The sequence below is a fragment of the Megalobrama amblycephala genome, linkage group LG2, assembly GCF_018812025.1.
Source record: "Megalobrama amblycephala isolate DHTTF-2021 linkage group LG2, ASM1881202v1, whole genome shotgun sequence".
Taxonomy (NCBI): Eukaryota; Metazoa; Chordata; class Actinopteri; order Cypriniformes; family Xenocyprididae; genus Megalobrama; species Megalobrama amblycephala.
Genome location: NC_063045.1, coordinates 58,391,134 through 58,415,619, shown reverse-complemented (window position 1 = coordinate 58,415,619; position 24,486 = coordinate 58,391,134). Strand labels below are relative to the sequence as shown.

Below are 24,486 nucleotides of genomic sequence, written 5' to 3'. Positions count from 1 at the left end.
ATTGTGTCAAAGCAGCTTTACATTGATAACTGGTACATAATTTGGCTGCACAGCAGCTCTTAAATAAGAGTGTCAATGCAGGCAGATCAGAAGCACTGTTGAATAAATGTCAAGAATACTATTGAATATCAAATGTCAAGTGTCCCCAACTAAGCAAGCCAAAGGCGACAGCGGCAAGGAACCCAAACTCCATCAGGTGACATCAGGTGGCAAACAAGTGGCAAATAGGTGTTAAAATGGAGAAAAAAAAAACCTTGGGAGAAACCAGGCTTAGTCGGGGGGCCAGTTCTCCTCTGGCGAACAGTGCTTTGTTAGTTTTGTAATGCTTTGTAAGTTTTGAATGCTTGTATCTCCTAAATGCAAATTTTGTCATTGTTTTGGAACACACCAGCTTATTCATAGCTTAAGGCTAACATATTCATACTAAAAGTTAAAAAACTTACATTTTGATTTCAGGGTGACTTTAAATGCTTGTTTTTTGGTTTTGTTTTTAGGTCGAAAAACTTCAAAAAGTTTTTTTTTTTTTATATAAGTCAGCTTCACGCAAAGTCAATGGAGAGGGTTGGATTGATTGTCGCTATCACATCAACGCCCAGGCTCTTGCATATAATTAACTATGACCGCAAGGGAGTCGTGTAACATTAGCAACACATTATTAACTGTTTGATAACATAGTCAAGCAAAAGGCTAATCATATTAATTACCGTTATGTGTCTGATGATGTAAAAAGGAATACTATTGCGCAGCGTTTACCTCAGTAAGAGTTTATTTCTGAGCTTGTGTGAGTGAGTGGAGGCGGGGCTAATTAGCATATTCATAAGCGCGTATACTAAATGAGGCAAGGGTGTAGAGTTACATTCAAGCTATTTAAGCAAGCAAATTTTATTTATATAGCACTTTCCTAAACAAATTAATGCAATTCAAAGTGCTTGACAAGGAACCAATAGATACAGCAATTAATACAATTAAAAAGAACAATTAAAAAGTAAAATAGACCCATTAAGATACATAATAAGAATAGAATTTATAAAAATCAAAATATGAAAAATAAAATACAACATTACAAACAAAGCAAAACACAAAATATAAAAAGGGTTTATAACTTTACAGGAAGGCCAGACTAAAAATATTTTAATTTAGATTTAAAGCTATTAATGTTTTCAGCACATCTTATGTTCTCTGGAAGGTTGTTCCAGAGGTGAGGAGCATAACAGCTAAAAGCAGCATCACTGAATTTTTTAGTTCTACTATGAGGTACCTTTAGAAGAAAAAAATCAGAAGATCTAAGTGTCCTTCTTGGTTCATATACTGTAATCATATTTGAAAGATAGTCTGGAGCAAATCCGTGCAATGCCTTATAAACTAATAAAAGATTTTTAAAATCAATACGAAAACTAACAGGTAACCAGTGTAATGACTTTAATACGGGTGTAATATGATCTCTCTTTTTGGCTTTTGTCAATATTCGAGCAGCAGTGTTTTGGATTTCGAAATAAATTTTTGAAATAAAATGGTTTTATAATGTTTATATTATTATTATTATTATTATTATTATTATTATATGCTTAACGTTCTATTTAGCGTACTCCCTTGATGGGTATATTAACATTAACTAAGATTAATAAATGCTATAAGGATATAAGTGAATATCCTTAGTTAGCCTACTGAATCCAGGTGTTTATTTTATTTTATAGATTATTGTTCATGCAAAGGTAGTTTACTTATGGTTTAGAAGTGATGTAAAACAATCGTTTATCACTTATAGGCTACTTCAACTGTTTTAGTTCCCACATATACAGACTCTTTCAGCCCAAATTATGCAAACAGCCCTTTGCTGCCATCATGTGTATTTCTGACAGCGAGTGAATATGATTTGTTAAAGGATTAGTTCACTTTCAAATGAAAATTTCCTGATAATTTACTCACCCCCATGTCATCCAAGATGTTGATGTCTTTCTTTCTTCAGTCGAAAAGAAATTAAGGTTTTTGATGAAAACATTCCAGGATTATTCTCCTTACTTTCTTAGAAAAAAGTTTTTTGGGGTTCTATATAGAACCTTTTCTTCTAAGAGTGTATAGTGGACTTCAATGGAGCCCAAACGGTTGAAGGTCAAAATTACAGTTTCAGTGCAGCTTCAAAGCATTCTACACGATCCCAGACGAGGAATAAGGGTCTTATCTAAAGAAACCATCGCTCATTTTCTTAACAAAATTAAACATTTTATACATTTTAACCATAAATGCTCATCTTGAACTAGCTCTCTTCTTCTTCTTCTCTATTTGAATTCCGGCAGTGTAGACACTGCTAAGTGTATTACTGCCCTCCACAGGTCAAAGTTTGAACTAAATTGTCACATTCAATATGCTAGTGCAAGTATATAACTATTAGTTCAAACTTTGACCTGTGGAGGGCAGTAATACACTTAGCAGTGTCTACACTGCCGGAATTCTAATAGAGAAAGAAGAAGAGAGCTAATTAAATACATTTTTTTTTTTAGAAAATGGCCAATCATTTCACTAGATAAGACCCTTATTCCTCGTCTGGGATCATGTAGAGCTCTTTGAAACTGCACTGAAACTGACATTTGGACCTTCATTCCTTAATTTAATTTCTGAACCTTAACCTTAACCTTAATTTCTTTTTGACTGAAGAAAGAAAGACATAAACATCTTGGATGACACGGGGTGAGTAAATTATTAAAATTATTAATTATTTAATTAATTATTAAAAAATTAAAATTTTAATTTGAAAGTGAACTAATCCTTTAAGGTAAATTGTTTAAATTAATTTTCTAGAATAACTGTAACAATTCAGTTGGGAGTGTTTTAACAGATTTTGTCAAGATAATATATAAGATATAATCAAAGTTAATGAGGCAGAACGCATGCATCATTTTATTTTATTTTTATTAAAATAATGTTTATTCTTGCTCAAGAAAAAAGAAAAATAAACAACATAAAATAAAGAAAACACAGTTGGACAGATTGTGTCCACTGCAACTAGACAAAAGAGGTTGATGTGACATTCTGTGATGGGTGTGTGTGCGCTCTGCGCATGCGCGCTCATCCTTCTCTCCCTCCTGACCTCCTCCCGGTTTTTGCGCTGCTGAACAACTTCTCCCGTGAAACCCGCTCAAATATAGCCATACAGATCCTGGCACACACATGAGGCATGGCAGCTCTCTTCGGGAAGATCCAGATCGGCATTTATGTGGAGATCAAGCGCAGTGATGGTGAGTCACACCCAGCAGCAGCTCGTTTATCAGGCTGAGATGCAGTTTGTCGGCGCATCATCTTTGTTTAACCCAGTAAACCCGTTTAACACAAGACAGCTGGTGCAAACGACGGGAGAGGATCGATATAGGCTTATGCATACACATCCAATACCTTTCCGTCCTTGGCACGCCGCTGTATTGCCCGATTTTGGGATGCATGCTCCTGCTAACCCGTTAGCGAATTTACTAATTCTACTACGGCGGAGGCTTGACTCATAAATATTAATGAAGTCCTCCTGACGTTGCTTGGTAACCGTTTTGGAGCGTCTAGGCGCAGAATCTAATTGATAATCATAAGGCATAACGTCACCATCGCTTATACGCTAATGTATGCGTTTCAGCCAATCAGATAAGCGTACAGGGTAAACGTCACGTTACGTAATAAATATTCATAAGCTAAGCCTTCGCCATAGTACGTTCGTAAATTCGCAGTCTCTTAGCATCCTCCCTGAGGAAGACGCCCAGAGACATCGCCTGAAAAACTCGTTTGTACTGCTGTTTTAGTTTAATATTTTTTTAGTTTTATTTTATTTTAGTTTATTGTCATTCCAGCAATGTACAAGTGTAAAGTGCAGCCACATTGTTTCCCTCTTTAGCGTTAACCTTTGGCCTATAGCTGGTTAGTCCATAGTAAAGTTGTATAGAAAGCAAGTATGAACCCTACAACTTTTATCTAAAGTCTATTTATTCAAAGTAATCATGTATAATGTGCAATCAGCTGGTCATTATCACAAAGCAAACCCCTTCAGGATATTACCTTGTTTATTTTGCTATAATAATCCTTTCATAGCTTTTGTGCCTATTATTTTCCTCCAGTCAGACCTTTCAAACTCACATTCATAATCATATAAATAGTTATCAACAGTATTATGTTATAATTGACTGGAATATTTGATTGTGCATCACCTGAACTGTCCTTTGATACCTAATGTTTTGATGTAGCTCCTTTATTTTTGGTTTTATTAAGTGTTTTATTAAGTTTGTAGATAATATATAAAAATTGATGCACCTCTTGATGGAAATAAATGTTATGATGTTATTTCCATCAAGAGGTGCATCAATTTTTGGTCAAGATCTTGTATTATTGACAATGCAAGAGGTGAGCACTCTGTAAAGTCTCCTCCAGCACATCACAAAGACTTTCAATGAATTTTAGAGGTGCCAATTCATGTGTAAAAATGATGCTTAATGCTCATTCCCAACCAATCTTTCACAATTTGAGCCTGATGAATCTTGACATTGTCGTCCTGGAATATGGCCATGATGTGTTTTCCTATATGCTTGTTTAAGAAATTAAAAGCTACACACTACATTAGTTACGGTTAGAAGAACTGCTGCCAAACATATAACGTGCTAGAAACATAATTACTATAATAATGATCCAGTCACAGACTCTTTAGTATTTGCCTATTTAAATCCAAACATCAACTTTTTTTTTTGGCCTGGCAGTGTGTATATATATATATATATATATATATATATATATATATATATATATATATATATATAGTAGTAGTTTTCAGTGTTATCATCAGGCTGCAGATCTTTGCAGTAAACCATTGTTTTGTTATCTGTCTCAGGCCGAATACACCAGGCCATGGTGACGTCACTGAATGAAGACAATGAGAGTGTGACGGTGGAGTGGATTGAAAACGGAGACACAAAAGGGAAAGAGGTGAATGTCTGATATTCATATTTAATACGTCCATCATATTGGCATAATGCACAAAAGACAAAGCTTGTCATCATTCTTGCTGTAGTTGTACATCTCTCATAGAGACACAGATATAATATTGATGTGTCAGGATCAGGAGAGATTTATTCTAAAGCAGCTTTTGTACCTCAGCCTTAAATAGCTTCCAGGTTTATCAGTCAGTGAATGCTGTGCATTAATGTGTGCATGAAATATCCCTCACATGTTGCTCTTTCATAACTTAGGAGAATTAATAGATGTTTAGGCCTGGTTTCACAGACAGGGCTTAGACTAAGCCAGGACTAGTCCTTGGTTCAATTAGGGAATTTAAGTAAGCTTTTATTATAAACTGCCTTAGAAAAAATATTACTGGTGTGCATCTTGAGACAAAACAATATTTTAAAGGGGTCCTTGATTATGATTTCACTTTTTTAACATTAGTTAGTGTGTAATGTTGCTGTTTGATCATAAACAACATCTGTAAAGTTACGACACTCAAAGTTCAATGCAAAGGGAGATATTTTCTTTTACAGAAATAGCTTTTTAAGGACTACAACAAATGGCTGGTAGGGACTACAACAAGCTTCTTCCTGGGTTAGTGACATCACAAACCCTAACATTTACATAAACCCCGCCCCCTGAGAACACGCAACAAAGGGGGTGTGGCCATGTTGGGCTGCTTTAGAGAAGAGGAAGAGTTGTTGTAGTAGAGTGTTGTTGTCATGCCATCATTTTATGCCGCACTGCTTCACAAACGAGGGTCAATTCAACACAAAAGATGAACATGACGGCACATGCTAGTTGATGAGTTGAATCAACTCCACAGCAACTGCATAAATTTATCCACTAATCATTCAGAAACGTCCAGTTTCATTCTAAAAGTTGTAACTTCTTCCTGAGTCTCTCCATCAGTGTTGACTCCGGTTTGAACAATGTAAGGCTGAACACCGTTACTGACAATCCTCATTTTGGCTGCGTGAGATTCTCCAGCTTTGTTGTTGTTGAGCTGTTAAAGCTCCGCCCTCTTCTGGAAAGGGTGCAGGGAGCAGCAGCTCATTTGCATTTAAAGGGACACACACAAAAACGGTGTGTTTTTGCTCAAACCCAAATAGGGGCAAATTTGACAAGCTATAATAAATGATCTGTGGGGGATTTTGAGCTGTAGCTTCACGGACACATTCTGGGGACACCAGAGACTTATATTACATCTTGTGAAAGGGGCATTATGGGTTCCCTTTAAGATATGTCAGTGCAAGTTGCTTTCAGTTAAAACAGCTCAAACATGCATTTTAATCTGGGTCTAGGCTTAAACCTTGTCTGAAACCAGGCAAATATTTCATGTAACTCAACTTGATCTCAGATGTTTCTCCAATCAATCCTCATGAGAAACAGAGTTATAAAAATGAATCAGGATAGCAGCTCAGATCATTTTATCCTGAAGGAATTTATTGAGAAATATGAGTTTAATAATTCAGTTCAATTCACATTTATTTGTATAATGCTTTTCACGATACATATCGTTTCAAAGCAGCTTTACAGAAAATGCATGTCAACATTACAATTTAAAGAATGCAGTTAGCAAATAATGTAAAAATTTAGGCAATTTAATTTACAATCACTGTTAGCAGTTTAACTGAAGGTAGAAGCAATAAACTCCTGGAAATAATGAATTACATATTAACAATAATTAGGATATATAGAAATTTGGGAATGTGTTGAGTTCATGTTGAGATTTCTGACATTCGATTACATGTAAATCTGAGCGCACTTTGAGATCTCTTATACAAAATCCTGTGTTAAGTAAAAGAAAACATGTTGATAAAAAGATTGAATCCAATATTTGGTTATAACAAAGCATAACAAGAGATTTCTAAGACATTTTTTGCCTATGAACACCACAAGTTTTATACTCTGTGAGCAAATTCAGTAGGGATGCACCAATTTTAACATTTTGGCCGATACCGATAATTCTTTATATTTGAAAGCCGATAATCGATATATTGGCCGATAAATCTAATTCAACATTTTTATATAATTTTTGAGAGCCTGATTTCAAAAACGAAAGTCTGTCTCATCATTAAAAGCCATGTCCCAAGCACACAATTATAATGTTCTCATTATGTAGCCGATATGACAGACTTGCATTGTACTCAACTGTATTTTTGTTTTTGAAGTGAACATTAAAAATGAACATATATTGGCCGATACCGATATGGTGGCCGATATATCATGCATCCCTAAAATTCAGTAAGTTTTAGTCCTATGCTATAACAGAAAATCCTCTCCGGTTCAAAAAGGTCAGTCAATCTTATTGCTGTCCAGGAGAAACTGTTGCGATGCTGAGAGATCTCATTTGTCATTTTCTGTCCTGTGGGATGATTATATTTAGCAGCTTTTACAACTGTGGAAAGTCCTGCGCGCTCATGTGCCGTGAGGGCAGCCTAATGCTCCTGCTCTCGTTCTCTGTGAACAGATCGACCTGGAAAGCATATTTGCACTAAATCCAGATGTTGCACCTGAAGAGGAAATCCCACAAAGTCCTGAAACCCCTCCGCCACCCGTGTCGAGTGCCATCAAAATCAACAAGATCCCCCAAAACAAGGTTGGTGTCCATTTCGCTACACCATAATAGTCGTGACCAAGAAGACAGGAAATGGGTTCAGCGGTGGACAGATGATTGTATCGCACTTAGTCTGGCTTTTATAACTTCACAAATGGATTTCCAGACAGGAGTCATAAAGTCATACAATACTGTTTTCAGTTTTTACATTCAAATCAATGCAGACTGGGTAAATTCCTGTCGTAAACACACACACACACACACACACACAAACTAAAATAACTTGCATTGTGTCATCCTACATTGGGAGATTACCCATAAGCCCTTTTGTTTGAATAATTACATGATATGTGCATGAATAATTATCGGAAGATGTAACCAGTTGTAATTTATAATAATTAGTAATTCTAGTTTTCAGATAGCTGTCAACACAAAGCTATAATGTAGCATAAATTCACTGTGAATGATTTTATTGTATAGATATATTTTGCAGACTGGATTGTACAAAACATAATTATTTTCTTGGACCATCTCTTGTAGAATCGCCGAACTGTAGCGCCACCAAAAAATGAAACGCCTGCGAGGGATAATCGAGGTATGATGTATAAGTCATGCAAAAATAATCATCGTAAACTAGTACTGTTACAAATTTTGTCCCACATTTGATTAATTTCAGCATATATTGATTTCAACAGTAATTGTTTTGAATTATACACCACCAGTCAAAAGTTTGGGCATATTGAATTTATGTTGCTCGGGATTATAAAACACTTTGAAGGCTTTGATGCTTTAAATCATTGTTACTTTAGTATTATTATAGCGTTTAATACATTTTAACTTTTATATTTTTAGTTTTATTTAAATTTTAGATAAAAATTGTGTGTTTTTAATTAGTTTTTATATATATATTTCAATTAAGCTTTAATTTATCTTTATTTCAGATGTATTTTAGCATAATTTTAATACTTCATCTTAAACTTAATTTATTTCAATTAGTTGCCAAGGCCACATTTCTAATTTTCATTAAATTTTTTGGTCACACCTTAGTTTAGGGTCCAATTCTCACTATTTACTACAACTTTAACGCCTCAATAAACTCCTAATTACTGCTTATTAATAGTTAGTAAGATAGTTGTTAAGTTTAGGTATTGGGAAGGATTAAGAATGTAGAATATGGACATGCAGAATAAGGCATTAATATGTGCTTAATAAGTACTAATAAACAGCCAATATCCTAGTAATATGCATGCTAATAAGAAACTAGTTATAGTGAGAATTGGACCCTAAACTAAAGTGTTACCTTATATTTGATTTTATTTCAGCTTTCATTCAATTAAAGAAAATGATTTTTAATAATACTGCTTGAAAATTGTTTCATAGACAAAGATAAATTGTGCTTACAAGTTTTCATCAAAGACATCAGCATGACTTTTAAACATTACTGAATCATTTGATTGTTAAAGGGTTAGTTCACCCAAAAATGAAAATTCTGTCATTAATTACTCACCCTCATGTCGTTCCACACCCGTAAGACCTTCGTTCATCTTCGGAACACAAATTAAGATATTTTTGATAAAATCAATTGGCTCAGTGAGATCATTGACAGCAAAATAATTAAAGGTCCCGTTCTTCGTGATCCCAGGTTTCAAACTTTAGTTAGTGTGTAATGTTGTTGTTAGAGTATAAATAAAACAGTAAAATTTTAAAGCCAAATTAATGCCAAGCGAGATATTTTATTTAACAGAAGTCGCCTACATCGAACGGCCAGTTTGGACTACATCCCTCTACTTCCTTCTTTAATGATGTCACTAAAACAGTTTTTTGACTAACCTCCGGCCACAGGAATACACAAGAGTTGCGTTTGTAGAGTGTGTTTGTCGCCATGTCGTCGAAACCTGTTATTTTCATCCCGCAGTCCAATCACCGGGTCTGATTCCGGCTCAAATTGATAGGGTAAAATTAAAGACATGTTTACAATAACACTGAGCGCGTGCATCTCCACGTTATGGTAAAGGCGTGACTTTTCCGGGCAAGATGCGCTAAGAGCTGCTGAATCACAACACAGGAACCGCTGGCACAATCAGAACTCGTTACGTATTTCTGAAGGAGGGACTTCATAGAACAAGGAAGTCATCAGCCCGTTTTTATGACAGTGGAAACAACGGTATACAGATAAGTAAATTATGTGAAAAATACTGTGTTTTTTTACACGCGAAACATGAACACATGTTATATTGCACACTATAAACACAATCAAACCTTCAAAAAAACACGAAAAAACCTTTAACACTTTCAGTTCCCAGAAAGCTACTACAGACATATTTAAAGCAGTTCATGTGACTACAGTGGTTCAACCTTAATATTATAAAGCGACGAGAATACTTTTTGTGCGGCAAAAAAATAAAATAACGACTTTATTCAACAATATCTAGTTAAGGGGCGATTTCAAAACACCGCTTGATGAAGCTTTATGAATCTTTTGTTTCGAATCAGTGGTTCGGAGTGCCAAAGTCACATGATTTCAGTAAACGAGGCTTCGTTACGTCATAAGTGTTTCGGAATTTTCAATAGTTCACGTGACTTTAGCAGTTTGATACACGCTCCGAACCACTGATTCGAAACAAAAGATTCGTAAAGCTTCGAAGCTTCATCAAGCAGTGTGTTGAAATCGCCCATCACTAGAAAATGTTGTAAAGTCGTTATTTTGTGTTTTTGGTGCACAAAAAGTATTCTTGTTGCTTCATAACATTAAGGTTGTGTCACGGAATGGCACAGAGACGAGAGGGTTAGATCTAAATGCAGTTTTAATTGGGTAATCCATAAACGTAATCCAGACATGCAAGGGTCAAAATCCACAGAACAGTCCACATAAAACAAAGAAAACACAAACAGAAGCCAGTGACCATAAACGAAACCTCAATGACAAAAGCAGAAACAAACCAGGTATAAATAGACAGACACTAATGACCAAACACAAAACAGCTGAGTGCAATGACGGGATAATGAGTCCGGGAAGTGGGTTACGGGAAATGAAGTCCAAGTGTGGTGAGGAACTATTCTGGGATGGAGTGCCCTCTAGTGGCTAACGAGGGCACTCCAACTGGTGCTCGTGACAGGTTGAATCACTGCAGTCACATGAACTGTTTTAAATACGTCTTTAGTAGCTTTTCTGGGCATTGAAAGTGTTAATTATCTTACTGTCAATGCAGGGCACACTGAGCCAACAGATTTTATCAAAAATATCTTAATTTGCGTTCTGAAAATGAAGGTCTTACGGGTGTGGAACAACACGAGGGTGAGTAATAAATGACAGAATTTTCATTTTTGGGTTTACTAACAATCAAACTTGATTCGGTAATGTTTAAAAGCCATGCTGATGTCTTTGATGTCAGAAAAGAGTTTTCATTTGTACCACATGCCCAAATTTCCATTTGTGTCATTTCAGAGTTTTGATAACTTACTATATTATTCTAATGTGTAAAACAGTGATGAAGAAGAGTCATGAATAAGCATATGTGTCTAAACGATCTGCAGGTCCCCATTATTCAGTCTCTGTAGGTACGACTCGAGCGCGGCCGAGCCAACAGACCGAACCTCCTCCAGCAGCGCCTGCCCCGCCTCCACCGATACAACACCAAACCCTACAGCAGCAGCAGAACGGTACCACAGAACCACATCAAGCTCCTTTTGTAATTGTTTTAAGACTAGAAATTAATACTTTTATTCAGCAGGGATGCATTTAATTTATCAAAAATGACAGTAAAGACTTTTATAATGTTACAAAAGTTTTCAAATAAATGCTGTTCTTTTGAACTTTCTATTCATTAAAGAATCCTGAAAATAATGTATCACAGTTTCCTCAAAAATATGAAGCAGCACAACTGTTTTCAACACTGATAATAATCAGAAATGTTTCTTGAGGAGCAAATCAGCATATTAGAATGATTTCTGAAGGATCATGTGACAGTAATGATGCTGAAAATTCAGCTTTGATCACAGGAATAAATATCTAGTTCAGCCATGAAACTCTAGAGGGCGCAAGCTGATCGGTCCTTTACACGCAGTTTGCAAGCAATCACATCATTACCTCATGACCTCTGCAGCCAATGAGATTGCTTGCTCAATATTTAAAGGGGACATATCATGGAAATCTGACTTTTCCTTGTTTAAGTGCTATGATCAGGACCCCGGTGCATCTACAAACCCAAACAGTGTGGTTCATAGTTTGTTGAAAGCTGGTCCTCTGAAACCCTCCACCTCCCCCAGCTCCACCTGCCTAGATCTGCTACAGGATTTATGTATGTCTGTTTATGCAGCAGCATATATTACATGTTCACAGCAGTTTGTCTGTGTATCTATTAGCAGTAGCAAGTATATACTTGCTCTACAGCTGCAATGTAGCAGATCTAGTCCGCCAAGACCAAATTCACTAACGTTGCCATTCAATAACATGCTAAAACTATTCCGAGAGTTGTCATGATTGAAATTACATTTTAAAATAAATTCATTTTATTTTAAATTGTAATAACATTTCTGTTTTTACTGATCAAATGCAGCCTTGGTGAGCAGAAGAGACTTCTTTCAAAAACACCCACCCCAGACCTTTGAAGAGTAGTGTAATTATTTTTGACACTACAGTTGAGAGCCTTTATGAATCCCTGTGTGTGTGATCTCTGATCTGTGAGTGTATGAAGAGACTCCAGCAGTGATGGAGGAGCTGAAGGGCTCTCAGTGCCGTCACAAACGACTGTTGTCTGCTGTCGCACCTAAACAAAAGCAGCATTTAGAGTTGTTTTCCAGCGCGTCTCAGAGATGACCCCTCATGATGCCATTGTTGAGGGAATCACTCAAACACATTTAACACAAGCTAATGCACACTGACTTATGAATTATGTCAAACAAAATGCTTATTAAAAAATGAGAGAATCAGGTTTAGCTGACCAATATTATTATTGATTAATGTAACATCGATGTATGTTTGCATTGACAGAGTTTTCTCTGTGTGTGTCTGCAGCTCGCAGGAAGTCCAACTGCGTGAAGGAAGTGGAGAAGCTTCAGGAGAAGCGGGAGCGGAGACGATTGCAGCAGCAGGAGCTGAGAGAGAAAAGAGCGCAGGTGACAAAACACACTGGTGTACTGTTTCTGTGTACTGACAATGTTTGTAAAGTTCAGTGTTGCTTAATGTGCAACATTTTATTGATGTATATGTTGCGATATGTTTTATTATGATGATCAATTTTTTTTGTTATAAACGTCGTATTATGTTGCTTATTGCATATTATTGCAATTTTATCTATTTGTTTGTTTATTTATTATTTCCTGTGATTATTGTTGGCTTAGTGACGAATTGCTTATGTTGCTTTTTTAAAGTATTGCTTTATTATGGTTAATTAAACATTTTTGTTACTTAAATTATATGTAAAATAATATTTAATTAATTAAAATAAATGTTTATTTATTTTAACTTGTACTAAAACAGCTAAAACTGCAGTAGAAATGCAAATAAAAACAATTAAAAATAATAAAAAATAAAATTAAAAAAATATATAAATAATTAAATAAAAAATAAATAAATAAATTTAATTAAATAAAATATAATAGAAATAATAATAAAAAAAAACAAATTAAAAACAAAAATTACAATAAACAAAAATAAAAAATAATTGCTTATGTTGCTTTTTTAAATATTGCTTTATTATAGTTAATTAAACATTTTCGTTACTTGAAATAAATTATATATAAAATTAATATTTAATTAATTAAAATAAATGTTTATTTATTTTAACTTGTACTAAAACAGCTAAAACTGCGGTAGAAATTAATATAATAAAAACAATTAAAAGTAATAAAAATATATATAAATAAATAAATAAATAAATTTAATTAAATAAAATATATAGAAATAATAATAAAAAACAAACAAATAAAAAACTAAAATTACAATGAACAAAAATAAAAAAAATTCAGAATATTAATAATAATTATATTATATAATTATAGTATTTAAACTATACTAAAATAAATTTGGTGTCTGCTAAATGAATAAATGTAAATAAATACATTTCCTGTTTTATTTATTATAAAATATGTATTATTATTATTATTATTATTATTATAAAAATAATAGGCAGTTTACAGTATACACTGCCCAGTTTCCAGTATGTAATAAACTTGTATTCCATTCTAAACACATCATGAATGTTTCAAACAGTAGTTTGCTCTTCATTGACCACATGACCAGATTAACTCAGCAGTTATCATCTCAGTAATTAAAATGAATTTGCATTTCTAATCCAAATTATTAAATAAAAATGTCTTGACTGTTGACATGATGACTTAACCTCTCTAGGATGTTAATATGTTCTAACTCTTACAATATTAACTGAGAGTTTTTCTTATTACACAGGAAGTCGATGCCACAACCCCTAATTATGAAATTATGTGCATGATCCGAGACTTCAGAGCGAGTTTGGACTACAGACCGCTGACCACTGCAGATCTGGTGAATAACTACATCATTACCACTCATCTCACAGTTATTATGTCATTTAATTTCCACATGATTCATCAACTTATTGCATGGTATTATAATATGTATGTATTAATATGTGTATTTTCTCAGATTGAGGACCACAGGATATGCGTGTGTGTGCGGACACGTCCACTGAACAAGAAAGGTGAAGATGAAATCTTTTTATTCCATCATACGTTCATGTTGTAAGTGTCTAGTGCTGTTTACGAGACGCCACATCATCTGTTCGCTCTCAGAGCTGACCGTGAAGGATCTAGACGTCATCACCATCCCCAGTAAAGATGTGGTCATGGTCCACGAGCCCAAGCAGAAAGTGGATTTAACCAGATACCTGGAGAACCAGACGTTTCGCTTCGATTACGCTTTCGACGACACCTCGACAAACGAAATGGTTTACAGGTCAGATACTTCTTGGTTTACTTAGTGAAAAGGTCATATACTTATTTGTAATTGTGAAAATAAAAAGCAAAGACGAGAGAGAGAAAAAAATAGTTTTGTTCTGTCTTGCACTGTACAAAATTACAAATATAAAAATATTTTTTTATGAAAAATAACCTATTCAATGTATATAAAAATATATTAAAAACATTAGAAATATAAAAAAAAAATTGTTCAGTCATGCACTGTACAAAGTAACAATAGAAATATATGGTTTTAAAAAAAATATTAAAAAGTAATTTTTTAATGTTTAAATTATATATATATTAAAATATATAGAATATATAGTTTTATAAAAAATAATATTAAAAAAGTATGCAAATGTTTAAGTATATATATTGAAAAAAATGAAAATATAATTTGTTCAGTCACACACTGTACAGTTACAAATTAAAAAATGTTTTTTATAAAAATATAAAATTCTGCATTCAAAAATTCTATTGAAAAAAATTATCTGTTCAGTCTTGTACTGTAAAAAGTAACAATAGAAATACATTTCTATAAAAATAAAATATTAAAAAGTATGTAAGTATACAATTGTATAAGTATTAAAATATATGTGTATAAGTATATAAATTAAAAAAATATATATAAAAAATAATTTGTTCAGGCATGGCCTTTACAAAGTTACAAGTATAAAAATATATATATTTTTTTATAAAAATAGAAAATGGCATTCAAAAATTCAGAAAAATGTGACATAGTATTTCTGATTAATACTTAAGTGCATATTAAAATAATGATATTTTGCCTCTGGATTTAATTGGTTCATAAAAAATTGGACTATGTTCTTGGTTAATATTATTTTCTCTGCCTGCATGGCCTTGGTTACATTAGCTGAAAGAAAATTTATTTCAGAGACAGTTATGACATGGAAAATGATGAAAACAATCATTTTTTGAATTAGAAATGTGCACTGATGAATCGTTCACACTAAAATTAGAGCCATTTAAGTAAAAAACATTTTCATTTCATATTCTCTTTTATTATTATGTTTAAATATAATCTGAAGTCTCTGGTTTACGTTTCAGGTTTACTGCCCGGCCGCTGGTGGAGACCATATTTGAGAGGGGAATGGCCACCTGTTTTGCTTACGGTCAGACGGGCAGCGGGAAAACTCATGTAAGTGTCTGACCGTAAACAAAACCAGATGACATCATATTACAGGAAAAGATCTTCCCAGAGGATCGTTCCATTTGCCTCTCTGTCATAATCACTTTTCCTTCCATTCCAGACCATGGGAGGAGATTTTTCAGGGAAGAACCAGGACTGCTCTAAAGGGATCTACGCACTCGCTGGTATGTGTCAGACCTGAAGTTTTTCAGTATAAATATTGAGTTATTGTTTCCTGAATTTTCTTTTCTTCTCTTTCAGCACGGGATGTTTTTCTTATGTTAAAAAAACCAAACTACAAGAAGTTGGATCTTCAGGTGTACGCGACGTTCTTTGAAATCTACAGCGGGAAGGCAAGTTCTCTTTTGCTCATGAATGATTAATGAGCTCATTTAATATTCATAAAGTGCATTAAGTCAGATTTCAATGGGCCGTGCAGGTGTTTGACCTTCTAAACAGGAAGGCGAAGCTGCGAGTTCTTGAAGACGGTAAGCAGCAGGTTCAGGTGGTCGGACTGCAGGAGCGAGAGGTCAAATGCACCGAAGACGTGCTCAAACTCATCGAGATGGGCAACAGCTGCAGGTGCAACCAAACAGATTGCTTCTTTCCGGCAGTGGTATTGTCAAAAACCGTTTGTATTAATCTCGATTTTTGTATCCGGTTTTCCTCAGAACATCTGGACAGACCTCGGCTAACGCTCACTCGTCCCGCAGTCACGCCGTGTTTCAGATTATTCTCCGCAGGAGGGGCAAAATGCACGGCAAATTCTCTCTCATCGACCTGGCGGGAAACGAGCGAGGGGCCGATACATCGAGCGCCGACCGCCAGACACGCCTCGAGGGCGCCGAGATCAACAAAAGTCTCCTGGCGCTGAAGGTTTGTGCTTCAAATCGTCACACGGGCTCCAGAACTACTGGATTTGACCCTGTTTTGACCTGATACACCTGTAAACTGAGAAGAGATATTTACAGATATTTACAAAAGCAAAGAGAAAATTGTTTTGTTCAGTCTCGCACTGTAGAAGGTAACAAATATAAAAATATTTTATGAAAATATAAAAAAATATATTTATAAAAAAATATATAAAAAATGATTATGAAAAATAAAAAATGTATTACATTAGAAATATGAAAAATATAATGTTTAGTCTCATACTGTACGATGCAACAAATATAAAATATTTTATGAAAATATAAACATATATTAAAAATATATAACAATATTAGAAATATAAAAAATATAATTTGTTCAGTCTTATACCATACAAAGTAAAAAAAATTATGAAAATATAAAATATATTAGAAATAAAAATATTAAAAATATTAGAAAAGAAAAAGCATAATTTGTCCAGTCTCACACTGTACAAAGTATAAAATATAGAAATGTTTTTATAAAAATAAAAGAATATTAAAATGTATATAAATATATATTAAATATATACAATATATAAAAATAATAATTAATTTTAAAAAAATGTTGTCTCACACTGTACAAAGAAACAAATAAAATATTTTTATGAAAATATAAAATATAGTAAATATATTAAAAAATATTAGAAATATGATAATTACAATTTTAGTCTCACTGTATAAAGTAACAAATATAGAAATGTTTTATATAAAATATATATATATATATATATATATATATATATATACAATATATCAAAATAGAATTTGTTCAGTCTCACACTGTACAAAGAAACAAATAAAATATTTTTATGAAAATATAAAATATAGTAAGTATATTAAAAAAATATTAGAAATATGATAATTACAATTTGTTTAGTCTCACTGTATAAAGTAACAAATATAGAAATGCTTTATAAAAAAATATTAATATATTATTATATACAATATATAAAAATATAATTTGTTCAGTCTCACACTGTACAAAGAAACAAAATATTTTTATGAAAATATAAAATATAGTAAATATATAAAAAAATATTAGAAATATAATTTGTTTAGTCTCACTGTATAAAGTAATAAATATAGAAATATGTTTTTATAAAAATAAATATTAAAACATATATTGTTCAGTCTCACACTGTACAAAGTAGCAAATATAAAAATATATGATATTTTTATAAAAATATAAAATGTCATTCACAACTTCTGTAATGTGACCTTTTTGAATAAAACTTTATATTCAGCAGGAAGTCATGAAATGCATCTGTATTTGATTTGTTGGTGAAAAGTAGACCGTTTGTTTTGGTTAATATTATTTTAAGCAGAAAGAAGTTAGTTTGTGTCATGTTAGTATCTTGGTCCATTGTGTTTGTGTGCGGCAGGAATGCATCAGGGCTCTGGGTCGAAACAAACCACACACTCCGTTCAGAGCCAGTAAACTCACGCAGGTCTTAAGAGATTCCTTCATCGGAGAAAACTCTAGAACATGTATGGTAAGAACACTGTGATGATGTCAGTATATCAGTCATATATTAGTTTTCAACACACAGTGTAATTAGTGTATTTGTTAACGATTTAAATGTGTTTGTGGTTGCAATAGATCGCTACCATCTCTCCTGGAATGGCATCATGTGAAAACACATTGAACACTCTGAGATACGCCAACAGGTACGTGAGCACGTCAGATCACACTGAAAGAAGATTCCCAGTGTTGAACCCTTCACTGTGTCTAGAAATGAGCTGAATGTTTTTTATCCTTGTTTATTTCAAGATTTCTAATGCAAGTAACCTGACAGTCAGATCCAGTCACATCTGGGGTCTCTTAATGAAAAAACAAATCACAGACAATTCCAAAATGATGGACATATTTGACCCTTTATGTCTTTCTATACAAGAATTAGAATATGTTTATTATGTTTATTAATGTTTATTAATACTTGTATATTATACATGTATTAATACACATATTAACATTCAAAATCTTTATTTTATTTTATTCATATTAATTAGTCAAATTCTAAAGCTATATATATAATTCATTATGTTGTATTTATGTACTCTTTTTATTTTTATAATTTATATTGTTTATATGCATATATTTAACAAGAATATCAAAATGAATATCAAATTGTAATGTGTAAAAACAAAAAATTTTTAATTATTATACATTCTATGAAATATTTACGTAGATATTCATAAATTTATATTACATTCATATTCAAATTCTTTATATAAAACATGGAAAAATAATAAAAATCATTTTCTGAATTAGAAATGTGCACTAAACATTTTGTGTTCAGTGTTAAGTAGACAACTATTAACCAATGGCATTTTCTGTATATACATATTATTTCATAATAATTTAATAGAATTCAGTTGAAAATCGTAACGTTTGTAAAAAGAATAGAATAATTATATTATATAATGATTTAAAAAAAACACTATTTTATTATATTATATATTTATTAATAAACATAATATTAATATTAGAATATTTTTTTATTTATATTAGTATTTCTAAATTTCTATATATTTTTATGATCAATTATTGTGTGTGTGTGTGTGTGTGTATATATATATATATATATATATATATATATATATATATTATATAATATTTATATATATATATATATATACATATAAAATGAATAATATACATTCTATAAATAAATATGTATTTACATTATATTGATGTTATTAAAATTATTTATATAAAACAGTCATTTATCTCATTATCTGTTACTACATTTGATATTTTTGTGTGTTTAGTAGCAAACTATTACCCGACGGCATTCACTGCAGGAGTGTTTTTCACGTTTAACTCATTTCCACCGATTATGAATCAGGAATGTCTGTGTTGGAGGGGTTTGTAATTCCGTCTTTCTGTCTCACTGCCGTCTGCCATCCCGTCTTCAGAGTGAAGGAGTTTGGGATCAGCCCTTCCGACATTCCCTTCTCCCAGGGGGGTGGCGGCCGCTCCGAACTCTCTCCTACCTATGAGTACGATGACTTTGCTACTTCACCCAGCAGGTCTCACCCTTTTCCAGTTTCAAGCCTGTCTCATCTCAGACAGAGCCTCCATGAGAGTCCTGTGTTCCTAATGATTCGCTTGCGTTTCAGTTCAGAGAATGCGTCTACGTGTCCGTTTTGGTCAACTGTTATTTTGTCCCTTGTTTTTTGAGTTCATTTGTATCATATTTCAGGCATGTTTCTGTATTTTCTGTTGCTTTTTTTTAATTGTTTTCCATTGCAGCTGCACTAACATTGCTTTGTGTTTGCTTGTGCCTTATAGAGCAGATGGAGTCCATCATTATCATGCTGCATGACCATGTGACTGTAACATTAACCATTTCCATTGGTTTATTGCGTCATGACTTGAATACATCAAACTTTCATATTGTCGCTGTCAGGTGGAAACCTCGTATTACCAAAACCACTACTTTTCAGGAAATGGAAAAAAAAACACTCTGGTCAGACACTTTTTACTAAAATCGAGCTCGATGTCCAGCGAATGTCAGACATGCGTGTTTTTCCATCGTTAGAACGACCGCACTGTCAAAAGGGGTTGTTAAGAAAAGTGCTGAGCTGAATTTTTGTGCCATCTAGCTGTTTAACCCTTTGATGCACAAGCTATGAAAACTCCTTCTAATGCACAACATGGGTCAAAAATGACCCGTATTTATTTTCTTATGTAATTTCAAACACGGTTGACTGTTTCTTTGCTGAATCTTTAAAAGAAATGCATTTTATCATTCATTTATTCCAGGTATTCCTTAAATATCTTGTTTTTGATTGTCAAAAATCATTATGTTCATTTTTTCTTTCTTACTTAATAAACAAAAACTGTTTTTGTATGTCTACATCAATTTTACACACATGGGTCAAAAATGACCCGTATTCATTTCCTATGTTATTTCAATCATGACTGAGTGTTTCTTTGCTGAATCTTTGAAAGAAATGTATTTTGTCATTTATTTATTCCAGGTATTCATTAAATATCTTGTTTTTGATTTTCTACAAATAATTATGTTTATTTTTCTACATCAATTTTACACACATGGGTCAAAAATGACCCATATAGAAATCTTTAATATTTGCACATTTTTGCAAATATGTTCCTACTTGCGAAAATTTGATTTCATTTGATTTGATTTCATTTTTGACACGTGTGTAAAATTGATGTAGATATACAAAAGCTGTGTTTGTAATATGTTTGTTTGTATAAATAAATGACAAAATACATTTCTTTCAAAGATTCAGCAAAGAAACACTCAACCATGATTGAAATTACACAGGAAATGAATAAGGGTCATTTTTGACCCATGTTGTGCGTTAGAAGGGTAGTGATACAAAAATGATTTTTATTCAAAAAGTAAGAAAGAAAAAATGAAAATGAGGATTTGTGATGATCAAAAACAAGTTAATTGAGGAATACCTGGAATACTGAATGATGAAATTAATTTCTTGCAAAGATATATAAAATTAAAACTCAGCCGGGTCATTTTTGACCCATGTTGTGCATCAAAGGGTTAAAAGAGAATAAAGTCAAATGCGCCTTTTACTCCGGTAGCCCTGATGTACCCTACACTGTTTCTTGAGTAAAGAAAATGCTGTACTCGTTCAAACTTAACAGTTCATTTATCATTGCATTGCAAACAAGCAAAGACGTTCCAAACTGTGTGCGACACTTCATTCATGACAGAGGGATAGAGTTACAATGGAGTTTCGAGGTTTAGCCACAAGCTCTTTTTAATATTTTCATTGGTTAAATATTTGTAAAACCCACAGACAGATGTAAAGGCTGACCAATAGTAGTGATTTATGAGAAAAATGAAAAACTACAAAATAAGGAGAAACAAGGTTTCCGGCCGACAGTGTCGATATGCCGACTGTCTTGAACTGAGACGCTGTTTGTGACCGCAGGGTGAAGGAGCTGAGCATCGACCCCAGTGCAGTGATGGAGGGACGGTCCGCCGGACACTCGGTCAACCAGCTGGAGGTGTTGGAGGCTCAGTGGGGTGTGGGCAGCTCTCCTCAGAGAGACGATCTCAAGCTGCTCTGTGAACAAAACGTAAGAGCGCTTCACCTCAGCTTGTTTTGGTTGGTATGAAAACGTGACGGTGTGTTGATGTGATGCATGCTGTGCACAGGAAGAGGAAGTGTCCCCACAGCTCTTCACCTTCCATGAGGTGGTGTCTCAGCTGGTGGAGATGGAGGAGCAGGTTCTGGAGGACCACCGCGCCGTCTTTCAGGTGCGCTTATGGAACATTTTTGTTGTACCTCATTTGAAGGATATTTAGATATTTTAAATGACTTGAATGTGTTTGTGATGGATAGAGGTTTCTGTATGCTCATGTTGTGTTGTAGGAGTCCATACGCTGGCTCGAGGATGAGAAGGTTCTTCTGGAGATGACGGAGGAAGTGGATTACGATGTGGAATCCTTCGCCACTCAGCTTGAACAGATTCTGGATCAGAAGATTGACGTGTTAACAGAGCTCAGAGGTCAGTACCTTCATTTATAATACTGTAATGAGAGTTGAAGATGTGCTCCATATTAACCATTGACGGAATTTTATGGCTTTCCGTGTTTTCACTGTTATACGGTAGGGGGCGCTGTTACACATCTTCTGAAAGAGTACTGAATCTCTGGATCAAAACAGGCGAAAAAGCAGCTGGAACAAATGATAAAAGCATTGCTTATGCACGTTGTTATCTTACATTTATTTTAAGCTAAGACTCTGTTCTTTTGATGTATTGCATGTTCAGATATTCATACAAAAAAATATTCTGGGGGCCACAAAACTTTTGTGGAAATGATCAGGAGCACTGGTGGGGAAAGAGTTATTTATAAAAGACACAAATTAAAGTACACAAAATTAAAAGAAAAAATTGAAATGAAGTTTATTTTTGGAGCATTAATTTTTTTTGCATTAGGATTTTCATGAAAATTAATGAACATTTTCTCCTAAAAAATATCATTACTATAATGTAAATAATGTAATGTATATAAAATTGTGTATATATTTATATATTATAGAATAATTAAAAAATATAAAATTTTTTGCCTAAAAAATATTGTTACTATAAGGTAAATAATATTATTTTTTGAATTAATGAATATTCTTTATTATAAAACATTAGTGACAACCACGCTGACATTTAAAATTGTCTACTTGATACATTTTGAATTTTATTAATAATGTCAAAATGCAAAAAATATTATTGGTCATATATATATATATATATATATATATATATATATATATATATATATAAATAATCTCATGAAGTTCTCAAAATAAATAAAAATGAGATTTATTTTGGAGCATTACATTTTTTGCATTGGGAATTAATGGTCATTTTACTACTACATTTTATATAAATATATTAAATAAAGATATATATATATATATATATATATAATAAAATATATACATTAATATTTATTATTTAAAAAAATTATAAATATTAATGTATTAATATAGTATAGTGCAGTTTATACAAAATTAATCACTAACACTCTTTTTTTAATGTTTTATCAGCGATTGATTCCCAGGTTACAGAATAGAATGACAGCCCATTACACTAGTGTCCCTTACAAAGTTGTTTTCCTTCATGTCAGATTAAATTCTTTGTCAACCAAGAGAACTGCGTTTCCTTTCGTTCCAGATAAAGTGAAGTCTTTCCGCTCTGCTCTTCAAGAGGAGGAACAGGCCAGCAGGCAGATAAACCCCAAACGTCCGCGAGCCCTGTAGCTCCAGCTCATCACCAGCTCTCATCTCTTCAATGTATGTACATGTGTAACCTGTACGTGATGTGACGGTTTTCTTTCATCCGAGAAAAGCACATTTTAACTGGATAAATCATTTCAGTTCTTACTAAAATGAATGACCATAGAGTTTAAGGCCATGAGAGGGGGTGTGTGAGATTCTGAGCTAATGCATGAACAAACCAGCTCTGCATCATCCGCATCTGTGTGACGCCTGTAAATATTCCATTGAGTCATTAATGTATATACATGCTCATACCTGCTACTTGCATATCAGTTTGCCAGTTAATGAAATACAATTATGCCGTCCCAATGGAAAAGAGAGAATACGGTCTAGAAATTAGGGATGCACCGATATAGAAATGTTGACCGGTTATTTTTATGGCTGCTAACAAATTTGAATGTTTTTAAATGAAAGCACACCGGCTGTCAGTTTGTAATCGTTTGTATTAAAAATACAATGTTGGATGACATGCTTCATGTGAAATTAGGCATATACAAGAGGGAAAGATTGAATACTGTACAGTAAAATTGTAGGAACAATACTGATAATTGTACAAAAATATATTGGTCATTGATATATTGTGCATCCCTAGTTACAGTAGAAGTTGCATGACTGCAATATGGATGATCTCTATTGAGACCTACAGGAACTGACTAATTTATTAACTTGTGTAGCAGTGAGATGATACATGCTTCTTCTTTTTTTGATCGCCAGTAAGGACCTTTACTGTAACAAAAAAACGAACACAGGCCTTATTGAACCAACTTCACAATAAACCTTTTCAGTGAAAGAAATTTGTAGATGAGCAACTATACATGTATTAGCTAATTCAGCTCAGATCGACAGTCAAAATAGGTTCATGTGATATACTTTTCTGATATAAAGAGGGATTTTGTTACTACAGTGTTTTGTTTACATTTTAAGAAGTGAAAGTGGTCATTATAAAATTCAGGCTGCTGTCTCATTTTTAAAAAAAGAAAAATGCTATTAAGCATCAGTGGTTTATTTTTTTTTTATTTTGTAAATGTGCCCCGTCAGAGCTTTAAATGATTTTGCTCCCGTCTCATTTTTAAAAGCCGTTTGTGTTGAGGGGAAGCTGGATCTGTATGGGACTCAGTGTTTCAATGTATTGCATTGCTAAAATAAAGAGCCATCCGATGACGTCCTTTTTCTGGCACATTATTGTT

The 24,486-nt window shown here is 33.3% G+C and overlaps 1 protein-coding gene across 4 annotated transcripts; it reads left to right on the top strand.

The window, feature by feature from the left end:
* The first annotated feature begins 3,008 nt into the window (after positions 1 to 3,008).
* LOC125262453 (kinesin-like protein KIF2A) lies at positions 3,009 to 24,460 on the top strand. Of its 4 annotated transcripts, none has more exons than XM_048181236.1 (21): positions 3,011 to 3,233; positions 4,856 to 4,950; positions 7,442 to 7,570; positions 8,069 to 8,123; positions 11,063 to 11,188; positions 12,543 to 12,643; positions 13,935 to 14,030; positions 14,151 to 14,205; positions 14,297 to 14,459; positions 15,530 to 15,620; positions 15,733 to 15,796; positions 15,873 to 15,964; positions 16,051 to 16,193; positions 16,283 to 16,487; positions 17,905 to 18,015; positions 18,123 to 18,190; positions 19,442 to 19,525; positions 21,449 to 21,596; positions 21,676 to 21,777; positions 21,893 to 22,028; positions 23,196 to 24,460. In XM_048181236.1, the coding sequence occupies exons 1-21, from the start codon at positions 3,173 to 3,175 to the stop codon at positions 23,279 to 23,281; spliced, it is 2,211 nt and encodes a 736-aa protein (XP_048037193.1). In that variant the 5' UTR covers positions 3,011 to 3,172; the 3' UTR covers positions 23,282 to 24,460. The 4 variants fall into 4 exon arrangements, with proteins under 4 accessions (XP_048037195.1, XP_048037193.1, XP_048037192.1 ...); XM_048181235.1 differs by having other exon boundaries at positions 19,442 to 19,555; XM_048181237.1 differs by lacking the exon at positions 19,442 to 19,525.
* The last annotated feature ends 26 nt before the right edge of the window (positions 24,461 to 24,486 follow it).

Coding starts and splice junctions, on each gene's coding strand:
- LOC125262453 (XM_048181235.1), top strand. CDS start 3,173: ATGGCAGCTCTCTTCGGGAAGATCCAGATCGGCATTTATGTGGAGATC. Junction 14,031..14,150: donor CGCTGACCACTGCAGATCTG/GTGAATAACTAC, acceptor GTATTTTCTCAG/ATTGAGGACCACAGGATATG. Junction 15,965..16,050: donor TTGAAATCTACAGCGGGAAG/GCAAGTTCTCTT, acceptor TGGGCCGTGCAG/GTGTTTGACCTTCTAAACAG.